This window comes from Saccopteryx bilineata, chromosome 6 (genome assembly GCF_036850765.1).
Source record: "Saccopteryx bilineata isolate mSacBil1 chromosome 6, mSacBil1_pri_phased_curated, whole genome shotgun sequence".
Lineage (NCBI taxonomy): Eukaryota > Metazoa > Chordata > Mammalia > Chiroptera > Emballonuridae > Saccopteryx > Saccopteryx bilineata.
The window spans coordinates 35,925,433-35,948,042 of record NC_089495.1 but is presented as its reverse complement, the minus strand read 5'-3'; the positions used below and the strand labels follow the sequence as shown (position 1 = coordinate 35,948,042).

Here is a 22,610-nt window from a genome sequence, read left to right as displayed (position 1 = left end):
CAGCTGTGGCTGGATCACAGCTCAGCAGCATGATCCAGGGCTAGGGGTGTGGTACTCTCCTGGGCTGCTCAGAGCACATAAAGCCAAAGCTCATTCTACCTGAAAAGCTATACACACACGGTGCATCTGTCTGGACCCAGTCTATGCAAAACAAAACTCACAAATGCTTAGGAATGTAACAGGAAAATGAAAGGAGAAAAAAAAATACAGTATTCCCTGCACTGGGCATTCCTATGTCCCAGAAAGGACACTCTGAAACATACAAAGTGACTAAAACAGTCCACTAATCTGGAAGCTAAAGTACCAAAAATACAATAATTTGTATCTATTTTAACATTTATAGGTTTCTATATTCAACCTGACCTTTAAAACAGTTCTGCCTCACAGCTAGAGAAAGGGCTTGCAGCTGTGAACTCTTGTTTCCATTTTCTTCCTAGCCTCGATGGGGGGTTCGGGCCAGTGCCTCCACTTCCTGCCCCGCTAGGAAAAAACATAGCGTGCCTGCTGCACTGGCCCGTGTGCGGGCACGAGAGGGCTGCAGAGATGCCCTGGTCCTGTGGTGACAAAGCACCACCCACGGTCACCAGCAGAGGGCCCACATGCTGCCTGCCCAGTTCTCCACCTTTACCCATTACTTGGAAATGCTTCCTGACCCTAGAAAGAGCCACAAATCAAGAGCCTGTCTGCTGTTTTTTCTTTTTGTAATTCCTTAATAATAGAAAATAAGATCGTTATTGGAGTTGAGATATTGGAAGCCTGCAAATAAGTAATTTCTCGGTTGGGTGCTCCTCGAGGTGGAGCCAATGGCAGACCGCGCAGCCTCGTCTGGTGATGAACATCTCAGAACCCAGCCGGTGTGCATGGCCCACTGCTCCGGTCAGGAGGGGCGGCTCGGCGGGCATCTGCAAGCTTATCAACAGGACTCTTGTCTGCTTGTAAAGTGACAGAGCTTGTCAGTGAAAGAACACACGAAACCTCACTCTCAGACAAAGCGGGACACCCAAGAAAAAGGCCATTTATAGGAACAAGAAGAAAGGAAAGGTTGCGAAAGGAGGCAAACCAAGCTTGATCTCCGCAGAGCGGAGGCGAGAGCTGGCGCACGTGCGTCCTCCTCCCAACCTCCGTCTTCCGGCACCAAGGGCGGCTGCGTTTCTCCCGTTCGCACTGGTGTCTAAAGGAAGAGACTTGAGGTCCAAAAATAAAAAAAAAACATTCACGAAAAATCAATTTACGGTACCTTCAATCCTCAGCATGGTTTTCTCTAAACCTGGTGTAGACCCCCAGGGCCCCAGTTCACCTCCAGGTCACACACGTCACACTTAACTCACTCCACAAATGGCTACAGAACCTTCACTCTGTACGCAACAGCCTGGCCCGGCTTCTCTCCAGTGAAGTGAAATGTTACATGTTATGAATGCAACGTGTTAACATCTCTCCCCTGCTAGAGTATATGCTCAGCCTAGCACAATGGCTGGCACTTCGTACGGGCTCACTGAATATTTTTGAATGAAATAATGATATATTGCCATTTATGACAACATGGATGGACCTTGAGATCATTATACTGAGTGAAAATAAGTAAATCAGAAAAAGCTAAGAACTGTATGATTTCACACCTAGGTGGGATATAGAACTGAGACTCATGGACACAGATAAAAGTGAAGTGGTTGGGGGGGGAGGGGAGTAAAGAGGGATAGATCTATATTGCACGTAGGTGAGATATAAAATTGAGACTCATAGACATTAAAAAATAAAAACAGATGATGTGTTTATCTTTGTTGGAAATTAAAACAAACACATACATAGAAGGGACATAAAAATGAGACTCAGAGACATGAACAAGAATGTGATGGCAACAGGGGCGGGGGGGTTGGGGGAGAGGGGAGGGGGTGAAGAAGGAGAGAGGGGTTAGGGGAGGGGAGGGGCACAAAGAAAACCAGATAGAAGGTGACAGAAGACAATTTAACTTTGCGGGAGGGGTATACAGCACAATCAAATGTCAAAATAATCTAGAGATATTTTCTCTCAACATATGTACCCTGATTTATCAATGTCACTGCATTAAATTTAATAAAAAAATATTAATATTAAAAAAAAAACAAAAACAAACAAACAAACAAACAAAAGAATCATAAGATCGTAACCCCGAGTCCCAGCATGAAATCTGGTTGGAAAGACGAGACACTCACACATGAACAGGAACTGTCCGAGGCAGGGAGGGTAGGTGCCGAGTCTGTGTACAGATACTACGAACACTCAGGAGGGTGGGTTGCCCAACTGCCTGCGCCTCAATCAGGCGTCCAGGTCAGCAGACTGGGACGTAGGAGTAAAACGAGACAAAAAGAGGGATTATGACCAGGGAGAGCGGCAGGGCGGGAAGAAGGGCGAGATTTCTATGAGCCAGTCCGAAGGTTCTCCCTCCGCAGAACCGCGAGAAGGCTGGGCACTGGAGGGCCAGCCCAGGCGGAAAGCCCTCTGTCCCTACTTATTTTGTAAACATTTCCGTTTCTTAAGGCTTTCACTCGCAAATCCAGGGAGGGAAGGAACTGGTGATGTGCTTCCTGCGGTGCAGCTGGGAAGGCCCACAGATAATACCCATATCAAGAGCAGGAAGAGGGAGTGGGGCGGGAGCCTCCAGTCCCTTGTGGGCTTGTGGGAAACGGGCAACCTGCAGAAGGCAGTGGCCTGAAAGTAGAGAGGGAAGGGCTGGAAGGAGAACTCAGCCCAGCCAGAACACCCCAGGGACCCCACAGAGACTGAGTGGGCCCGGCAGAGCTGAGGGGAGCCCAGGGAGAACCTGATGGATGGGAGAACTGCCTGCCTCAGTAGGAATCATCTGATTGGTGGCTGTCCCCCCAAAACACGTTGTTCTGCAACCAGTGAATGGGACTATTTTGGAAAAAAATCTTTGCTCAGCCTAAATTAAGGATCTTGCCATGAAGAGATCACCTGGGCTTTAGGGTGGGCCCCAAACCCAACAATAAGTGTAGTGTCCTTACATGAGAGATTTCACAGACACAGGATGGTGAGAAAACAGAGGCAGAGATTGGAGTGATGTGGCCACAAGCCCAGGAACATGTACAGCCCCAGAAGTTGGGAGAGGAAAAAGGACCCTCTTCCCCTAAAACCTGCAGAGGGACCACAGCCCAGCCGGGTTTTAGACTTCTGGCCTCCAGAACAATGAGAGAATATATTCCTGTTGTTTTAAGCCACCAAGATTGTGGTACTTTACTAAATAGCATCAGGAAACAAACATATCTGTGATAAGGGAATGATTCATCTGGGAGGCCAAGAACATATCCTGGGCTGTAAGCACAGGCCCTGCCAGAACTCTGTCACTTTCTGGTGTGGAAAGTGGGAATAAGTCACAGTGCTGCTGGGCAGAAGGGAGGGGATGAGGTGATTCTCAGATAAAGAGAGAAGACTATTTATTGGAATAAACTTTCCTTTGTCCAACTGGCTTCTCATCAGCGGTTCATCATCCCAGCTCTTAATTTTTCCTGAGCCCATAACACACCACGGGGTTGGCCCAAGCCCCTGCTATGAAGGGAGACCCACAAACAGAGGTGCTTGGCTTCCTTTCTGCATCCTGGGAAAATGCCAGCACAGATGCTATTACTCTCATTCTGCACAAGGAAGCTGATACGCAGAGAGTGTCAGTGGTGTGTCCAGTTACGGAAGATTTTGCTAACTTTGGACACCAGGACTTTGGGTCCAGAGCCTTCTACACCTGATCACAAGTAGATGCCTGCACCTGATCACAGATGGGTGCCCACTGTTTCCAATTCCATCCTGATTCAGAGCTGTTTGTGGAAAGTCGTAGGTATATGGAACAGATTTGGAGAGCTCTAAGAAAGTTATAAAATATAAAATCTACAGTGGTGTTACTGGGAAATTTGTTGCTATAAACACCAACATTAAAAAAAAACACACCATCTCAAATTGATAACCTAACCTTCCACCTTAATAAATAAGATAAAGAACAAACTAAACCCAGCACAGGCAAAAAGAAGGAAAAAATCAAAATTAAAGCAGAGATAATGAAACACAGAATAGAAAAAACAATAGAGAAAAATCAATGAAACCAAAAATGTGGTCTTTGGAAAGATCAACAAACTTGACAAATCTTTAGCTAGACTGATCAAGGAAAAGAGAAGACTCAAATGATTACAATCTGTAATAAAAGATGGGGCATTACTAATGCTCTTACAAAAACAAAAGTTTTAATAGAAATTACAGAAGGCCTAACTAAATGGAAAGAAACTGTGTTCAGGGGTTGGAAGATTTAGTATTGTTAATTCCCCAAACTGATCTAGAGATTCAATACAATCCCTATCAAATGCCAGCTGCAAATTTTGCAGAAATTAAAATGCTGATCCTAAAATTTACGTGGAAATAAAAGAAGCTCAGAATAGACAAACAATCAGAAGAAGACAAATCAAGCTTTAAGACTCACACCTTCTGACTTCAAAAGTTACTGCAAACCTATAGTAATCAAGACTGTGTGGTATTGGCATAATGATATAGATCAATGGAATAGAACAGATTCCACACATACCTTCACCCATTAATAGTTATTAATTTTCAACAAAATGCCAAGACAATCTGATGGGAAAGAATGGTCTTTTCAACAAATGACACTGGGACAACTGGATATTCAAATGCAATAATAATAATAATAATAATAATCCCTACCTCATACCGTATATAAAAATTAACTACAAATATCAATATATTGAAGATCTAAAGTTAAGAGCTAAAACTATAAAAATCTTAAAAGGAAAACATAAGTGTAAATCTTCATGATCTTGGATTAGAAAATGGCTTTTTAAACAGGTACCTAAAACACAAACAACCAAAGAAAAAATAGATAAATTGGATATCATCAAACTTTAAAACTTTTGTTTTACAAAAGATTTGAATAGGTATTTCTTCAGAGAAAATATACAAATGGCCACCAAAGACAAGAAAAGATGTTCAACATGATCAGGTATGACATTTAGGGAAATGTAAATCAAAACCATTTTACACCCACTAGGATGGCTGCAATAAAAGTCAGCCAATAATAACAAGTGTTAGCAAGGAAGTGGAGAAATTAGAGCCCTCACATACAGCTGGTGGGTGTAAAATAGGGCAGCCACTATGACAAACAGTCTGGCAGTTTCTCAAAAAGTTAAACATAGAATTACAATATGACCCAGCAATTCTACTCCTAGGTATTTACCTAAGAGACATGAAAATATAAGTTTGTACAAAAACTCATACAAGAATGTTAATAGCATTATTCACAATAGTCAAAAAGTGAAACAACCCAAATGTACACCAATGGATGACATAAACAAAATATGGCATAACCATAGAATGGAATACTATTTATCCTTTAGGAATAAAGTAGGAACACATGTTACAACTTGGGTAAGTAAACCTTGAAAACATTATGCTAAGTGAAAGAAGCTAGTCTCAAAGGACCACAAATGGTATGGTTCCATTTATATGAAATGTCCAGAATAGGCAAATCCACAGACAGAAAGTTTATTAGTGGTGTCAGAGACTGGGGGTGGGGGCTGGGGCGTGACGGCTCATGGCGATGAGGTTAGACAGTAGTTAGTGGTGCTTGTATCACCCTCTGAATACACTATAATTATGCATTTTAAAATATTGAATTTTAAGGTATGTAAAGGATATTTTTTAGTAAAAAAAATAACTACAAGGAGAGGGGAGTGGAGAAAAGAAAAGCCACTGGTCCCTCAGAAACTTCTGCTCTTTGATTGGAAACTATGATCCCCTGTGGGATTCCCCACTCTTTCTTCTTCATTGCACCCCTGTGGAGAACCCTCCTGCTCCAGGGCTCTGAACAAAGTATACTAGTGTGAGCACACATGTATACTAGTGTGTACTAGCACATGTACTAGTGTGAGTATACTTGTCTGTGCTAGCATGTATACATGTGTATGCCAGTGTCCTGGCATGTGCACTAGCATGTATGTATGCTAGTGTACATTAGTGTTGTATATTAGCATGTGTACTAGCGTGTGTGCTAGTGCATACTAGTGTGTGTATTAGCATGTAAGCTAGGGTACTAGGATATATATTAGTGTGGGTACTAACTAGCATGTGTACTAGTGTGTGTGCTGGCATATGTAGTAGGTATACTAGTGGTGTGTACAACTAGTATACGTATTAATGTGTGTACTATTGTGTACACTAGGTGTGCTAGTGCATGTACTAATGGCAGTGTGACAGGCCCAATTCCCACATGTGAAAGAGGCCAAAGTCCTGCTCAACATTCAAAGAAAAGTCAGCAAAGAGAGGAAGTCTCATCTTCCTGCTCCGCTAGACAGAATGGGCCCTATAAAATGAGCTGGAACACGCCCAGTACACAAGTGTTTGCTGAGCACTTACAATGTGCCAGGCCCTGTCCCAAGTGTAAGAGATACAGCAAGGAACAAGAAAATTTACAATCCAGGGGAAACACACAAAATACAGGGGTCATCGACCACACACCCTGTAGTTAGGGGCATGGGGCGGGGACACAGAGGGCTGGCTGTACTCTGTCCAGAAGGGGATGCTCCTTAGGGACATCTGAGCACAAACCTGAATTAAGGGGGATCTGGAGGAAGGACGTTCCAGGCAGAGAGTCACAGAAGCAAAGGCCAAGTCAAGGTGGGCTTGATATGTCTGAGAACCCACAGGGAGTCCTCGTCTGGGGCAGTGTGGGCAGAGGGGCCTTGACCCAATGATGTTAGCTCTTGCCCCTCCCATGCACATGACAAAGCAATCAAAGGTTGACCTGCAACACTACCGAAAACAGCATGTGGTCAATCACTGGGGGACAGAACCCAGAACTACGTGAGGCAGGTGGCTGACATCCTTCTGACATTCAAACAGGTATCTGAGTAGGAAAACTCAACGGAGCCACCCTGGCACACACATTTAAGAAAGCACTTTCAGAACAAAGGGGGTTATTTCCTTTCATGAATTGGAACCAGTGAGAAAAACAGTGTTGGCAGGGCCCCGTCCTAACAAGGCATGCTCCACTTAGCAGTCGTCTGCAAGGAGCCAGTCTACACAGCCTGAGGCCATCATGGATCCAGATCTGTTCGAGTGGTTGGAGGCATTGCCTAGGAGACACTCTAGGGTGCACAGAACCTTCCTGATTCCCACTCTTGTGTCTTCTCTAAACCAAAGCTCCTTTAAAAAAGCAAACCCCAAAAAAGGGGCCATGCACACAGCACACTCATGTGTTTCATAACAGAACCCCAAACCCTCAGCCTGAGTTCCAAGTCACCCGCCTCTGGGACTTGATGTGCCAGCAGTGGGCGTCTGGAAATAGCTACATGCCCACACTCAGGCAGCGGCTGCTGCTGACAGGCAGTCCCGACTTGAGATACTTGTGTTCCTGGAACCACAGCCTAGCGTGCACCCCAGTAAGATGCAGGACCCAATGACTGCAGTGTCCTGGTGTGTCACACATGGATTCAGTGGCGAGCGGACATTTCCACCCCTCATACCATAGTCGTGGGACTAGATGGGGCCACTCTTGGACCAGGGCTCCCGGCCCACATCTGCTGGTTTGCACTCCTGGCTCCGTTCTCTGCCCAGCCCGGTCCGTTCTGCCTCCCCACCACCAGCTCACACTTTCTTGCCCTGTGTGAGGTTTGTGTTAAGCAGCTTGAAGTCCTTTGTGAACAAGGAATAAACCAATAAATAAACAAGAAAACAGGCAACTCTTTCCTCACGACTATAGAATCTGAGAGCACAGCAACTATTTTAAGTAGAATGGGAATAAGGAAGGAGTTAAGGATGAAACTCATTGAACCCATCGTCCACGTGCTCCCTGGACCCCCCAGTTTCAGATAACAGGGAGTTCTCACCTTCCACACGTCCTACACATGTCCTCTGTCCTATCTGTCATCGTGTCCCTACACTGTGTCCTCCCGTATGTTCTACAGGGACGGCCCTGCAGCCCGAGCTGACCACTGGATAATGAATGCGGGTTGGGCAGCCAGGACAAAGCCCTCTTGGACAGGAAACAGTGGGGGACACTGCTCACCACCTGCCTCCAGACCCTGCTGGTGGGCCAGAGAGACTGGAATCCTGTTTCTTCATCTATTATACCAGGGTGCAACACCAACTTTTTTGCCTAAATTTTGCACACAAAAGCTGGCTCGTGCCTGACAGGCGGTAACGCAGTGGATAGAGCGTCGAACTGGGATGCAGAGGACCCAGGTTCGAGACCTCGAGGTGGCCAGTTTGAGCGCAGGCTCATCTGGCTTGAGCAAAAAGAAAAGCTCACCAGTTTGGACCCAAGGTCACTGGCTTGAGCAAGGGGTTACTCGGTCTGCTGAAGGCCCGCGATCAAGGCACATATGGGAAAGCAATCAATGAACAACTAAGGTGTCGCAACAAAAAACTGATGATTGATGCTTCCAATCTCTCTCCGTTCCTGTCTGTCTGTCCCTATCTATCCCTCTCTCTGACTCTCTCTCTGTCCCTGTAAAAAAAAAAAAAAAAAACTGGCTCGTTACGTCTAGGATGAGCATTTGCTTTATTGAGAACATTCAGAGCATGCCAGAACCTCTAAAAATGGTGTCGTCCAGGGAAATCACCTGTTCTGGGAATTCTGATTCATTTGTTTGTAAAACAACAACCCACCCCCCTGCCGGGGATCACAGTTATTATTTCCAGGCAGACTCGAGTCTTACCGCGTGGCCAGCTTGTGGCAGACAACGCCAGTGTCGGTGATGACCTCACTCAGCCTCAGCTCCAGATGGACTTTGCCCTGAAAGGCACAAGGGGAGAGGGTTATGGGGGCCAGCCATGCAACATGGAGAGCCACAGAGGCTATGTTCACAAGTGTACGTGCTTACATCTGACTTCACGCAACATGGAGAGGCACAGAGGCTATGTTCACAAGTGTGTGTGCTTACATCTGACTTCACGCAACATGGAGAGCCACAGAGGCTATGTTCACAAGTGTACGTGCTTACATCTGACTTCACGCAACATGGAGAGGCACAGAGGCTATGTTCACAAGTGTACGTGCTTACATCTGACTTCACATGGCGTCCACCAGGCTCCTACCACCCCCACTCAGATTCCAGCGACCAGAACGGGTATGACTCCCCTAGCACATTAAAGGTTCCAACCATCAGGCACACCAGGCTCCTGGCTCCACAGACAGAGCGGGAGAGAGGTCCTGAGAAGCCCAGACCTCTGCCTGGCACGTGTGGCAGCAAACTCACCCACCACAATGCCCCACTGTGGGCAGGGCCAGGTACTGTCCTTTCAACCTTTTTCTCACCCGCGGGACAGAGTGGCCACAGGGAGGGCAGGAGGATGGTCAGGCAGGATGCCCAGCAATCAGTTCTGGACACAGGACCAGACCACTAGCATCGCATCCATGTCCGGGCCCTGCCCTCCTGGCTGACCCCACCTAGCCAGGAGCAAATCCTCGGGGCCAGTCACTGAGGAAGGGACCTCAGTGCCATGCCAGCTCACGGTGACAGCGCTGACAAAAGCTGACCCCCTGTGCCTCCATTTCACAGAGCACGGGCCAGGGTTTAGAGCATTCCGAATCCTACCGCGATTCCCAGCACATCCCAGGAGGCGGGCTCACTCACCCTCTGCTAAGAGGAGGACACTGAGGCTCACAGCAACTAGCAGCCCGTCCTCTCACACCAAACCCAGCACAAAAGCTCGTGGTCAAACACAGTAAACACATCAGGATACAGTCGCCTGTGAAGTCTGGTTCTTCACCAGCCTTCTCAAACGCACTGGGTGCCAACTCCTTCGTGGCTTAATTTTTAACATTGGCCATGGCCATTCAGACTGACATTTCCCTGAATCATTTTAAATGGGCTTCTAAGAAGTGAAAGAATGTGTCTGGGGTGAGACGGAGCCCCCACTGCTGACGCCCGGGCTTGCTGTCCTGTTTCCTGTTTTTCCCAGAAAGGACGACACGTCCACACCAGCAGGCCCTGTGACTGCTCAGGTTTCCTCTCTGAGGGCAAACACTTCCTTACCAAGGTGGCAAACGCTGTCAGCTAATTCGTGTTGTTACCACTGCCCGGGGATCGGGGAGAGGACGGTGTGAGGTGAACCAGCACAGTACACACACTCGACATGACTGAGAGGACTCGACCCCCCCCCCCGAGCCCAACTCACGATCTGCGGTTCAGAAGTTCCCAGCTGTTGCTACGCAGCATCACTGCCGGTTCGGGCCACGCCTCGCCCGGTGCGGGTATCACAACACCTCCAGCACAAACAACCCAGCCACAAACGCCGACGCCCAGAGGAACCGAGGGCCACACCTTACACCTCAGCGCAGGCAGGAAATTCGGGTTTTCTAGGCTCAGCCTCTGCATAGGTGGTGTTTGGGGCCCACAGAGGACTGGACGCAGACATGCCCATCTGAGCACCAACCTGCTCAGTTACCTACACTGGGGTGAGTGGAGGGGGAGGAAGGGGGCCTGACCTTGCACTTCCCTTCCTGGAATTCCTTAAACCCTTAGAAAGGGTCAAGCTGGGTCCCTGTATGTGGACAGCTGCTGACGCTACTGGGAAGTCCTTTGTAGAGGGCTGTCTGACACGTGAGTCAGCTGCTCAGAGGTGGCCTGGATGTGGCTGCTGGGTTGTCTGCAATGACTCATCTGCAGTCTTCCTCCATACGTGCTTCCATACAAGCTCGCTAAGTAAACCAGAGCACAAAGCAGGGCTCAGTGGCTATGGGCATCCTTGGAAAGTCGGGGAAGGACTCCCTGGAGGCTCAGTGGGGGGCCTGCTCAGGTAGGTGGGTGGGGGCTCCCTCCCTCCCCACTCGGTACCAAGCAGGGCACGGGGCACAGGAAGAAGGGAACCCCGCAGGTTACCCTCGGAGGGTCACGATTTGGCAGCCGTGATTGGCTGTCAGCAAAGATCCACTTCGCTTCATTACCCTCGTAGGGCAGGGAAGGAACAGAAGTGACTAATTTTTTTAACAGAGTGATCTACCAGAGACCTTCAAAAATATCAGTTCTGGAAGGAAGCAAGACATCTTTTAAACCGTCCTTTCCCCCTATTTTTCCGCAATTCACTGATCTGTTGTTTTGACCCCAGTTTTGTGACACTCTGTTTCAGACATGGGCTCTTTATAGAGCAGTGGATTAAAGAAAATATATCCGTCCTTTGCCCTTCCAAAAACCGTAAATGGTGCCATTTCAAAATGAAACTTGGGTTGTCGGAAAAACAATTGTAATTGCACTTTTAAAGGCTAGTTTGAATCTGGGGGAGCGCTGCCCCTAAGTGGCATTACCACTTCATGAGGGGCACTCTGAGAACCAGCTACCCTAAGGAAAGTACTCATCCCAGTGTTGAGCCTAAGCTAACAGGCAACTAGGAAACACTGTCCTCCCTCCTCCTCTTTGTAGGAAGACCAACAATGCACTTGCCATTCATAATTCACAAATTCCAGCTAGAGTGAGTCAGTACACCATCTCATAGATGATACAAACCAGGCTCAGAAGGACAAGGGACTTGTCCACGGGCACACAAAGGGCATCAGATATGAAACAGTACAAATATTCCACACAGCTGTACAATTTAAAGCTCATCCATGTTTGTAAGATGTGTGCTGACGCGGCAGTTTTGGATATTGACCATGGTGGTGATTACATAAATTAATACATGTGATAAACTGCACAAAATACACATGTACATACATGCAAGCACACACAAGTGATAGACTGCATAGAATACACACATGCACTTGTGTGCACACATACATACTGGCACACATGCATGCACGTAAAACTGGTGATACTTTTATGAAGTCTGTGTTTCATGGGAACGTCAGCGTCCTGGCCGTGACCTTGTCCCAGTCACAAAGGATGTTACCACGGGGAGACAGGGTGAAGGAATATGGGTCTTTCTTCACTATTTTTAGTCTTTAAGTATAAATAGGAGAGTACACAATTTGCTAATCGTATTCCCTATATACTTTTTTGTAGCTTCCTATAAATCTGTCACCATTTCAAAACATAAATATTAAAAAAAAAGGCATGAAAAAAGAAAAGCCACACCTGCCAATAAAATCCAACCTGAATCTGGGGGTAACTCAGTGGGAAGAACATGGTGTAGCTGCCGCTGGCCGCTTGCAGAACCTTTTAGATTACTGTGCCACAGGCTGTGTTATTTCAGAATGAAAGTGATGGTGGAAATTATCAAAATAAAAAGCAGGAATGGTTCTAATTATCGAGCACCATTTCATAGCACATTGCTTCTGGAAACTTCCAAGTCACCTAACATTATCATCCATCTTGACTGTTAGAACTCTGATTTTCAACTTCAGGCAGAGTTATTAGTTCTGCAGTAATTACAGTGTCTTCTAATTTACACAGCAAGTTTGGGCCCTGGGTCAGAACTAGTTAAGCATGAAGAACCATTATGAGGCCTCCCTTCGAGGCAGCTCCTCAACCTTTCCCTCTTGCTGCCTCTTTGTTAAAGTTTGTGGGTCCGTCCCAACAGCCACCAGGGTCTGCACGCCCCATGGCCCCAGCAAGCAGAAACCCTGAACCCCCTGCCTTCACGCTCAGAGCTCTGCTGAGGACACGAGGGCCAGCCAGGCCTCCAGACGCTGGACGAGGAGCCCAGGAAGGTACATGCCAAGCAGGGCCAAGGGAAGCCCTACAGCAAGATGTCAGGCACTGTCCAACTGCTCACAAAGCCCCGCTCCACAGATGAGAGACCGAGGCTCGGAGAGGCCCACCGCTGGCGTACTTCACTAGTGAATGGGGGCACTGAGCTTTGAGCCAGGCCTGCCTCTGCCAGAGACCCTGTGCTCAGTCATGTACCCCTGCCAAGCCCTGACGCCTCACAGGACCCGATGATGAAAACACTCATGCATCTCAGCGCCAGGTCCGCTGTGCTGTGACATGGCTCTCAGTCTTGGAACTCTAGACATTAGCATGAAACAGGCTTGACTGGAAACCACACAGGCCAGGGTCACAACAGAAGAGAAGATGCGGCCACCCTCACGACGGGTGTTTGGGTGTGCTCCTGGACACTCAGCATGAAGACTGACCCCGAGTCACAGGCAAGTCCAAGAGAGCCTGTGGGGCAGGGTTGGGATCTTGGATTCCCGCAGTCTCCCCTGCTAGGCGGAGAAACCCCCAGTCCTGGGGGTGTAGCTCCTTCTACTGGACAGAGAAGGTCAGAACACTTAACACATGGTCCAGGGGTGCCAGGATGAGCCCAGGACCCCTCAAGACAATGGGAACCTCTTCAGAGTGGTCACTTCTTTTAGCTCTAAATCCTTCTTTGCTGAATGCAGGGAGCTTGAAAACACATTTGGTGACCTCCAACAAACACAGGGACCTACAGTGTGAGGTTCTGCGTGCTGTTCTCAACCCACAGCTTTGTTTTTTCTTACCCCTCTTTTCTCTTCACCTTCAATTATGTTATCTTTATTTCACATTTTGTATTTTTTTAAGCTGCTTCAGTTGTGCATGACAAAGCATGACGACAGCCAATTGAGCAAGACCATACTTACTATAGACAGTAGGACACAATGTGCTAAGCATTATTCCCTGTCTCTACTACTTTAGCCACAATCCGAGTCGCCTGCATTCCCGAAGACCTCCTGTGGCCCACGGGCTCCGCCAAGGGTCTCACCTGAACTTCTGAGTCAGCGTCCACGTGCTGCAGCTGGAACCAGGTGTCCCTGTTATGGTACTTCTGCAAGTCTTCCTTCTGAATGGCCACCTTCCCTAAAACATACAACACAGAGGAAGAGCAGTCACGGGCGGGCACAAATCCTCCAAACCCAACAAGGGCCCTGGAATCTTCACTTTCACAAGGGCCCCAGGGAACTTCTGTGGGGCCCAACGTTTGACAATGTTTACTCTAGATAGTTTTATGTTCCTTACACAGGCTTAGTACTTTGGAGTGAGAATTTCAATAAAAATACCCATAAAAATATATGCTGTCGCCTCTTCGCTACTCCCCCGAGACCTGTTCTGTTCCCAAAGGCTCACAGGAGACCTTCCCTAGGCCCCCGCCCGATCTGTTCCTCAATGAGAGATTCAAGGAAAAGAAGAGGACGCTCCGCTGTTAGATCCTACGGGAGTTCAGAGCGTGCCACCCCAGAACGCCACTCTGGCATTAAGATTATTTGAGCTGAAAGCAAATGAGAATCAATGTGTGCAGAAAGAGGCCTCCCAGGGCTCCCCTTATCGATACAAGCAGAAACCGCCGAGAAAGGAGACTGCCCGAATCCTTCTCCAGGGAAGTTCTGGGCCGTGACAAAGGCGGAAAGCCTGCGTCAAGATGACCTTGCACAGTAAGCCTGCTCCGTTCATTTCCCCACATTCATACGTACTAACCCACAGCCTGCCACCCTTGGAAGCCTAAAACCTCTTCCCTTCGTCTTCTCCCTTCTCTGAAGTGAATTATTCCTCTGCTAAGATGCCATATCAGTCCAATTCTAACTCTGAGTTATCCACATACTGTGCTGCAGGCGTTAATAAGCTGTTTGCTACTCTCTTGTTAATCTGTTTGTTTGTTTTGTGTTTTTGTTTTTGTTTTTTTGGTTAGTCCAATTTTACAGGGCCCCAACCGGATGTCAGTGGGCAGAGAACAAAAGATTTCCTCTCCGATGGTCTTCACACTTTGTTCTGAGGACTCAGTCCACTGAGTTCTGCTCTGTACTCCAGACCCTGGGAGACTCGCCCACCAGCACAGATGGGATGTTTGACGGGCAAAACAAACATGTAAAAAGCTGGTCCAGGTGCCAGAGTGTGAAGGTGCCCAGAGAGTTGGGACAGTTTGCTTCCACTGACACGTGCCTTCAACCCCCATCTGTCATTGTGCCATTCATTATTTCAGTATAATTACATCGTCTTGTGTTCTCAAAGGGAAAGTAACTGTACCTCATACTTCCTGCACTGCAAAATAGACTTGGGAAGGATCCTGGAATCACTCCATCAAGGCTCCCCGGTTCATGGCCAATTACTTCTACACAGCCACTACTTCTGTCCACCGCCGAAGTGGACACAGCGCATTAGCACTCCAAGGGTCAATACCATTGCCCACGTCAGCCTCGCTGGTTCAGCTCTCACCCCAGGCAGAGCCATCTGATGCTGAAAACTGCCCAGCCACACACCAGGTCCCCCAAAGTCGGCAGGTGGGAGAGCAAGAGACAGACGCAGGACACACGCAGCAGACACACGTGGCAGAGAGTATGTTCCACAGAAATTCAGAGACTCAAATATAAGCCGCCTGGAATTTCCTCCAAATATCAGGTTACAGGGGCAGAGTCCCTCCTTCAGGGCTGGTCTCAGGCTCCAGGCTCCTCCCCACGCCTTGGCCCTCCCCTCCCACCACAAATTGCCTTGATGAGCACCTGGCTGAGGCCCCGAGGGTGGGTCCTGCAGCCTCTGGCAATCCCTCAGCACACCAGGTCACCAGGAAGAACAGCCCCAAGGAAAGACTCCTTCCTCTCTGCTTGGCTTCTGTAGAACTTAGTCCCTCCCCCCCCCCCACCTATTGGGAATATGATTTTGAGTTTTGCAAGAATAAAGCCATGTGAAACAAAAATTTCTTGGAATTGAATTGGGCAACATAATTCATTGAAAAATAATTAAAAATATCTTCAGACTGCATGATTAGTTCAGCTGGATAAGAGGATTAAGTTTGAAGTTTGAAATGTTAAGTAATTGCAATGCTTTTATGAGCTTTAAATGTAATAGAGGGATTCATGTATTTAATGTTTATATGAATCCTACAACTTACACATCATTACCCTTTTAGTTTTTCAAGTACTTAATGCAATATTAAGTAGGTAATAAAGGAACATAGGGCAGCATGTGAAACAGTCAAAAGAATATAAAAGACAGCCAAGAAAAAGTTTCTCTTTCCCCTGCTACACAGTTCCTGACTCGGGGTCACCTCTGTCCCAAGCTACCAGTCTGTCCTTCTAGAGATCGATCATATTCAAGAATATACAAATGTGTACTTTTAAAAACCATGTGTATTAGTGTTTTCTAAATGCTGTTCTGAGAGAATACCTGACCCACAACCATAAGGTCCACTTACGTGTCTTAATCTGCAGAGCTGTCCCAACCTATCAGAGTAAGTGATATCAAAGGGTCACTAACCCACCCTGGCTGGGCCTCACTTTCCTGGGTGGCGTGGTGCTGCCTGCCTTTTCGCCACTAAAAACCCACATATTGTTTCCTCTGTGGGTGCTGCGCCTGCCGGGGTCTGCTTAGAAGACAAGTGATGTGGAAACCCAGGTACAGAGGAGTCAGAGGGCATGGGGGGAGGTGAATAGCCAGGGTGAAACCTGTAGGAAGGCTGACTATGGTCAGACTCAATGAGGGACAGCCCAATGCTTACCCAACACCTCCCCAAGATTGAACCTGTGGAAGAGAAGTCTGTCCTCATCACTCCTGTTTGACCTGGCATCCTAGCCAGTGTATGACGGCAAGGGAAAGAAACAAGGCCATAGAGACTGCAAAGGGAGAAATAAAAGTCTTTATTCACAGACTCTACAGAAAAATCTACAGGACTAGCTATTAGAAAATGTGTGTGTAGCAAGGCCACAGACTACAAGGTTAATGCATAAAGATCAATTGTGTTTGGCTTGGCCTGTGGAGGTACAGTGGATAACATGTCAACCTGAAATCCTGAGGTCACCAGTTCGAAACCTCAGCCTTGCCCAGGATTCTCAAGGCCACATACAAGAAGTAACTATGAGTTGATGCTTCCTGCTCCTCTCCCTCCTTCTCTCTCTCTCTCTAAAGTCAATAAAAATAAAATCAATTGAGTTTGTGCATATAAGCAATGATAATAAAAATTGAAATAAAAAACAGTATCTTTTGCAAAATGATGCTTTTATGGGTTATGATTTTGGTGTGTGCTACCAAAAAAATCTTTGTCTACTCCATCAAAAATGAAATAGCTAAAGATAAATTAATGTGTGTGTGTGTGTGCGCGCGTGCGTGTGCGCGCAATGTGTGCAAGATGTGCATGCTGAAAACACATCGCAAACACTGATGAAAGAACGTTTTTTAAGAAGGCCCAAGGACATGGAAAGACATGCCATGTTGGGGGATCTAAAGACTAAAATTTTGTTAAGATGTTAAGTTCTCCCCAAATTAACCTACAGATTAAAGCAATCTCACTTATTTTGGAAATTAAGAACCTAATTAAACATCAGAGAAATGCAAATCAAAACCACAATGATATACTACCTCTCACACCTGTCAGAATGGCTATCAATAAATCAGTGATCAGTATTGATCAGGATGTGGAGAAAAGGGAACCCTCCTGCACTGTTGATGGGAATGCAGACCAGTGCAGCCACTGTGGAAAACAGTATGGAGATTCTTCAAAAAATTAAAAATGGAACTGCCTTTTGACCCAACCATCCCACCTCTAGGAGTATATCCGAAGAAACCCAAGACACTGATTCAAAAGAAGACATGCACCCCTGTGTTCATTGTAGCATTATTCGCAATAGCCCAGATTTGGAAGCAATCCAAATGCCCATCAGTAGATGAATGGATAAAGAAGCTGTAGTAACTTTACACAATAAAATACTACTCAGCCATAAAAAAAGAAATCATACCCTTTGAGACATGAATGGACCTCGAGGGTATTATGCTAAGTGAAATAAGCATAAAAAAACAAATACCAAATGATTTCAGAAGAAACAAATACCATATGATTTCACTTAGATGTGGAATCTAATGAACAAAATACACAAACAAAATAGAAACAGATTCACAGAGAAAAAACAGACTGACAGGTGTCAGGAGGGGCTGACAGGAAGCTGGGTGAAAAGGTGAAGAGATTAAGCAGTACAGATTGGTAGTTGCAGAATAGACACAAAAATGTGGATTGCACCATCAAGACTATAGTCAATAGTGTCGAGATAACTGGGTATGGGGCCAGGTGGGTGCTTAGGGGAATGAGGGCACCACTCTGTAGAGTGCTTGGCTGTCCAGCCACTTCACTGTACATCTGGAACTGGTGTGGAATGGTACAGATGTAAACTGTGGTTGAAAAGAATAAAGAAGCCAATTTAAAGATGTCAATGACAATTCAAAGGCCCTAGAATAACAAAACAAGTTTGGAATAGAACAAAGCTGACGGCAGCCTCCCTGGCTCCACCCCTTCCTCCTGGACTCGAACCCGCAGCAGGGCACACAAGCTGCTGCACCAGGAACACCTGGGGTGAGTGTGGGCTCCTCCTGACGCAGTGCCAGCAGATCAGGCTCAGGAGACCGTGAGAAGCCCAGTGCGACACTGTGCTTGTTTCCGCGACACAAATTTATATCCTGCAACTTGGCTTCTCATCCTGGTAACAACATAATTACTAGTCATAACTTTAAATTATTCCTGGAGATCCAGACAGCCACTTATTTTTACAGCTGTAAAAACGGTGGTGAAAACATCTAAGTCCAATTGCACACTGACACACCATAATTTTAAAGCCACCAAAAAATGGCTAAACCATGATTTTGCATGTTATCTTCAAAAATAGCAGGTACTACTATGAGTAACTTATCTGATTATTTTTAGGAGAAACAACCCCAGCACCAACTTGATCAGGTTCTCTGATTAAAATGTGCAGAATGACTTTAAAATTTCTTTTTTCCTTAGGCTTATCATTCAAAAAAGTTCTCCTGTGCCTCCAAGGTTTAATCAAGCTCCTCTTCAGTCTAGTAGAACCTGAGCCAAGTACTAAGACCAATACTGTATCTCTGTATTCACTTTCACCTGCCACTCAGGTGCATCCAACGCAGCCACAGCGTCGCTGGGTAAAATGCCAACTTCTAACCAGACAGTTTCAGAGTCTACACTTTGGCTCGTCCCTCTCCTGCTTCCTTCCTTCTGTCCTTGAACAAACCCTGGCACACCCAGTAGTGCTGGATAAAGATAAACCCAGGTGCTCCCTCACAAGCTCCGGGCCATAGGACGTACAGTCCAATGAACACTGGACAAGAAGCAAAAGAGTGGCTCCAGCAAGCGCAACTACAGAGGAACATACACACCAAGGGGGCAGCTCACTCAGGAGCCGCCTCTGGCTAACCGGGGTCTCAGGTGGGCAGTGGCAGCCAGGTGAGCATGGGGACGGGGAGAAGAACCAGAGGTGGGCACCAGGCAGAGAATGCACTGTGAGTCAAGGCCAGGAGGCAGGGGGCACCAGGAGAGTGATGGGGAAAGATTGGGGGGGCCTCAGCCTGCAGCTGGGGTTGAGCGGACAGGAAGGAAGAATCCCTCAGCAGGGCAATCACAAGTGCTTGGAGGCCAGGCTCAGGGTTTGGGAGTCATCCTGAGGGCCAGCGGACCCCTGTGGGACCTGGCCAGCAGAGTCCCATGGTCAGATCTGAACTTCAGACCCATCATGCCAGTGGAGACATGAGGAACAGCTGCCGCCGACAGCCGGAACGTGCGTGCTGCCACCCCGCAAACCCTTCCTCACTGTTCCCTCAGCAGTGAGGATCCTGTTGGGAAGCTCCTATCACAGTTCCACATTGAAATGAAGTCAAACATGGATTATCTCAGTTCCTATGTGATCCATGAGCAAATTCCCGTTATTTCTACTTACATCACAGCAGCTTCCAAGAAATGTTACCAGTTGGAAATGCAGACCTTCAGGCGCTGCCCCAGACTCATGAATAAGCATCTGCATTTGAACAAGTGTGTGAAGCTCTGGTCATTTCTGCCAGAAACACTACCAGAGGCATGGGTCATTCCTTCGTAAGCACCACTTGATCCCGCAGCACCCAAGCTGATTTAGACTTTGTGAATTTGAATGCGTTGTTACCTGTCATCAGGCATCTTCACTGGACTGGGAAAGCAGTCTGGTTGGCGTACTCTGGCTCACACCAGAGGAGGCAGAAGCTGATAGGAGCTGTCGGTGGGAGAGGATGAGCGCTCCCTTCCCACCAACAGGCTTTGCAGAAGTAGGCCTCCCTGGCCTGAGGGCCACATCTGCCACCGTTGGCCTGTGTCTGTGCAGAGCTACCCTCTTCGGGGGAAGTAAATCTACTGCGGGGCTCTGGTGTTTGGATGTAGATACCCAATAAGGAAGTGTTCCACAATCACATGGTTCCACTCCAGTAAAGGCGATGTACATCAGAGGATAGGACAGATATAAATGAGGAGGGGAATCCAGGGTGACGGGTTTGAACCAAGAGAATTTTTGGTGGAGGGACATAGATGGAGCTGAAAAATAGTGGAGGGTGGCAGTGGACAATGGTGGGTGGTGGGAGAGGAACGGTGGATCAAGGGACAGGATGAGGGCTTAAAGATGATGGGTGGAGGAGAGCAGATGATGGTTGGTGGATGGTAGGTGATGGGTAAAGGTGGTAGGTGGTGGATGGTGGGAGGTGGTAGATAGTAGCTGGTAAGAGGTGGGTAGAGCCTGACCTGTGGTGGCGCAGTGGATAAAACGTTGACCTGGAAATGCTGAGGTCGCTGGTTCGAAACCCTGGCCTTGCCTGGTCAAGGCACATATGGGAGTTGATGCTTCCAGCTCCTCCCTCCTTCTCTCTCTCTGTCTCTCTCTTTTCTCTCTGTCTCTTTCTCTCCCTCTCTCTCTCCTCTCTAAAAATGAACAAATAAATAAATAAAAAGAGGTGGGCAGAGAGTGGTGAATGGTGATGTGGGTGGTAGAGGAGGGTGAATGGTGATAGTGAAGGGTGACAGTGGGTAGTGGTGGTGGTAATGATGCATGGTAAATAATGGATGGTGGTAGAAAGCTGGTAGGTGAGAGATGGGAGGGTGGTAGAAGACAGATGAATGACGGATGGTAGGTGGTGGGTAATACATAATGGGTACAGGTGGTGGATGGTGGTGGTGGAGACGGGTGGGTGGTGGATGGTGGATGGCAGGTGGCGGGTGGAAGGTGGTGGGCAGTGATAGCGGAACGAGAATGGTAGATGACGAGGGAAGGGTGGTGGAGACAGGTGGGTGGTGGATGGTGCATAACGAGAGGACGGTGGTGGGTGGTGATAGCAAATTGCACCTCATGGGAAGGGTCATGGAGGGATGATATTTTGTTCTGAAATGAGTAACTCATCCTTCTGCCATCACCACCCCCATTTCCCATCCAGCCTTCACCAGTACCGCCTCCCACCATTGTCCAGCCCCATCTATATCCCGCCTCCACCATCCACTTGGTGTAGTAAACCCATAACCAGGAGTCGTCCTGGACTTCTCCCCGTCGTCAGACTCCACATTCACTCACGTATGGCCTCTAAATACAGGGAGCGAAACATAAGCTAAAATAAGGTCGATAGCTCAGGTAGCACAGACCTGAGAATGTGGCTTCCAAGGGCTGAACACCAGCTCTACCGCCCAAAGGCCGTATGACTTGTTTGTATCAGTTTTCTCATCTCAAAAACATACCTACTTCCCAGAGTAAAGTGAGTCAATATTTGTAAAGCACCCAGAACAATATCTGCATATAGTAAATGCTATGTGATTGTTACATAGAAAAATAAGATGGATATACACCAGATAGTTCCATTTACGTCTCTCCTCCTTTCCAACAACATGAATTCCTGCCAGGCAGTTCCAGAATAAACAGGCAGCAATTCCCATTCGTCCAGAGTGAGAGTGTGGAAGATGGAAGGAATGACAGAACAAAAGGACAGCCCTCTGACACACCAGATGGCTCATTAAAGCCGGATGGTGAGTTTAACTTCCTAGGATCAAACACTAATCTCTATCTACACCCCAAACACTTTCAATATAAGCAACAGAGTTTATTGAAATCTCAACACCATGAATGCTTAATAAAACTTGCATAAAGTTTTATTATTCTTCAACTAAGCCACCCTAGCCAAAATCAAGCAGGAATCAACATGTCATACTCCTGTATAAAGGCTCCTCACTGCCCCGCCTGTATTTTCCCTAAGCCCTCGGTCCGTGCTGCCTTGGAAGCTTTATTCACCCAGTTTCGAAAAAGAGGCATTGCGATGGCTCATGGAGATGACTCAGGGGTAGGAAATAAGCCACACGCATGGACTAAAGGAGGAATTCACACGTGGACCAAGAGCCTAAAAAAGGAAAACAGGGTGAAGGAGAGAAGGAAGTGACGGAGCATGGTATCAGAAAGGGAGGAAGGGGAGGGGAGGCAGAGAAGGGGTGGGAAAGGGGAGGGCAGGGGAGGGCACGGGAGGGGGTTCGAGGGCACATCTTCTCTCTGCCCACCACAGAACTGGGCAGCGGAGCAGCAGGAGTGTCTGTCTCTCTCTCCTGTCCCCCATTCCCACTGCAAACAGTGGGCCTGGTGCTTCTGGTAGACAATGGGACTACCGCTCGCCCTTCCTCTAGGCCAATGGTCCCCAACCTTTTTGGGGCCACAGACCGGTTTAATGTCAGAAAATATTTTCACCGACCGGCCTTTAGGGTGGGATGGATAAATGTATCACGTGACCGAGACAAGCGTCAAGAGTGAGTCTTAGATGGATGTAACAGAGGGAAACTGGTCATTTTTTAAAAATAAAACATCGTTCAGACTTAAATATAAATAAAATGGAAATAATGTAAGTTATTTATTCTTTCTCTGCGGACCGGTACCAAATGGCCCACGGACCTGTACCGGTCCGCGGCCC

The 22,610-nt window shown here is 47.4% G+C and overlaps 1 protein-coding gene across 1 annotated transcript in view; it reads right to left on the bottom strand.

Annotated features, from left to right (window-relative positions):
• Positions 1-22,610, bottom strand: part of RASA3 (RAS p21 protein activator 3) — a 134,588-nt gene that overhangs the window by 35,485 nt on the left and 76,493 nt on the right. The window contains exons 4-5 of the mRNA XM_066235808.1: positions 13,651-13,745; positions 8,706-8,782 (exon numbers count right to left, since the gene is read on the bottom strand). Of these exons, the coding sequence (XP_066091905.1) occupies positions 8,706-8,782; positions 13,651-13,745 (172 nt within the window). The remainder of the gene's footprint in view (positions 1-8,705; positions 8,783-13,650; positions 13,746-22,610) is intronic.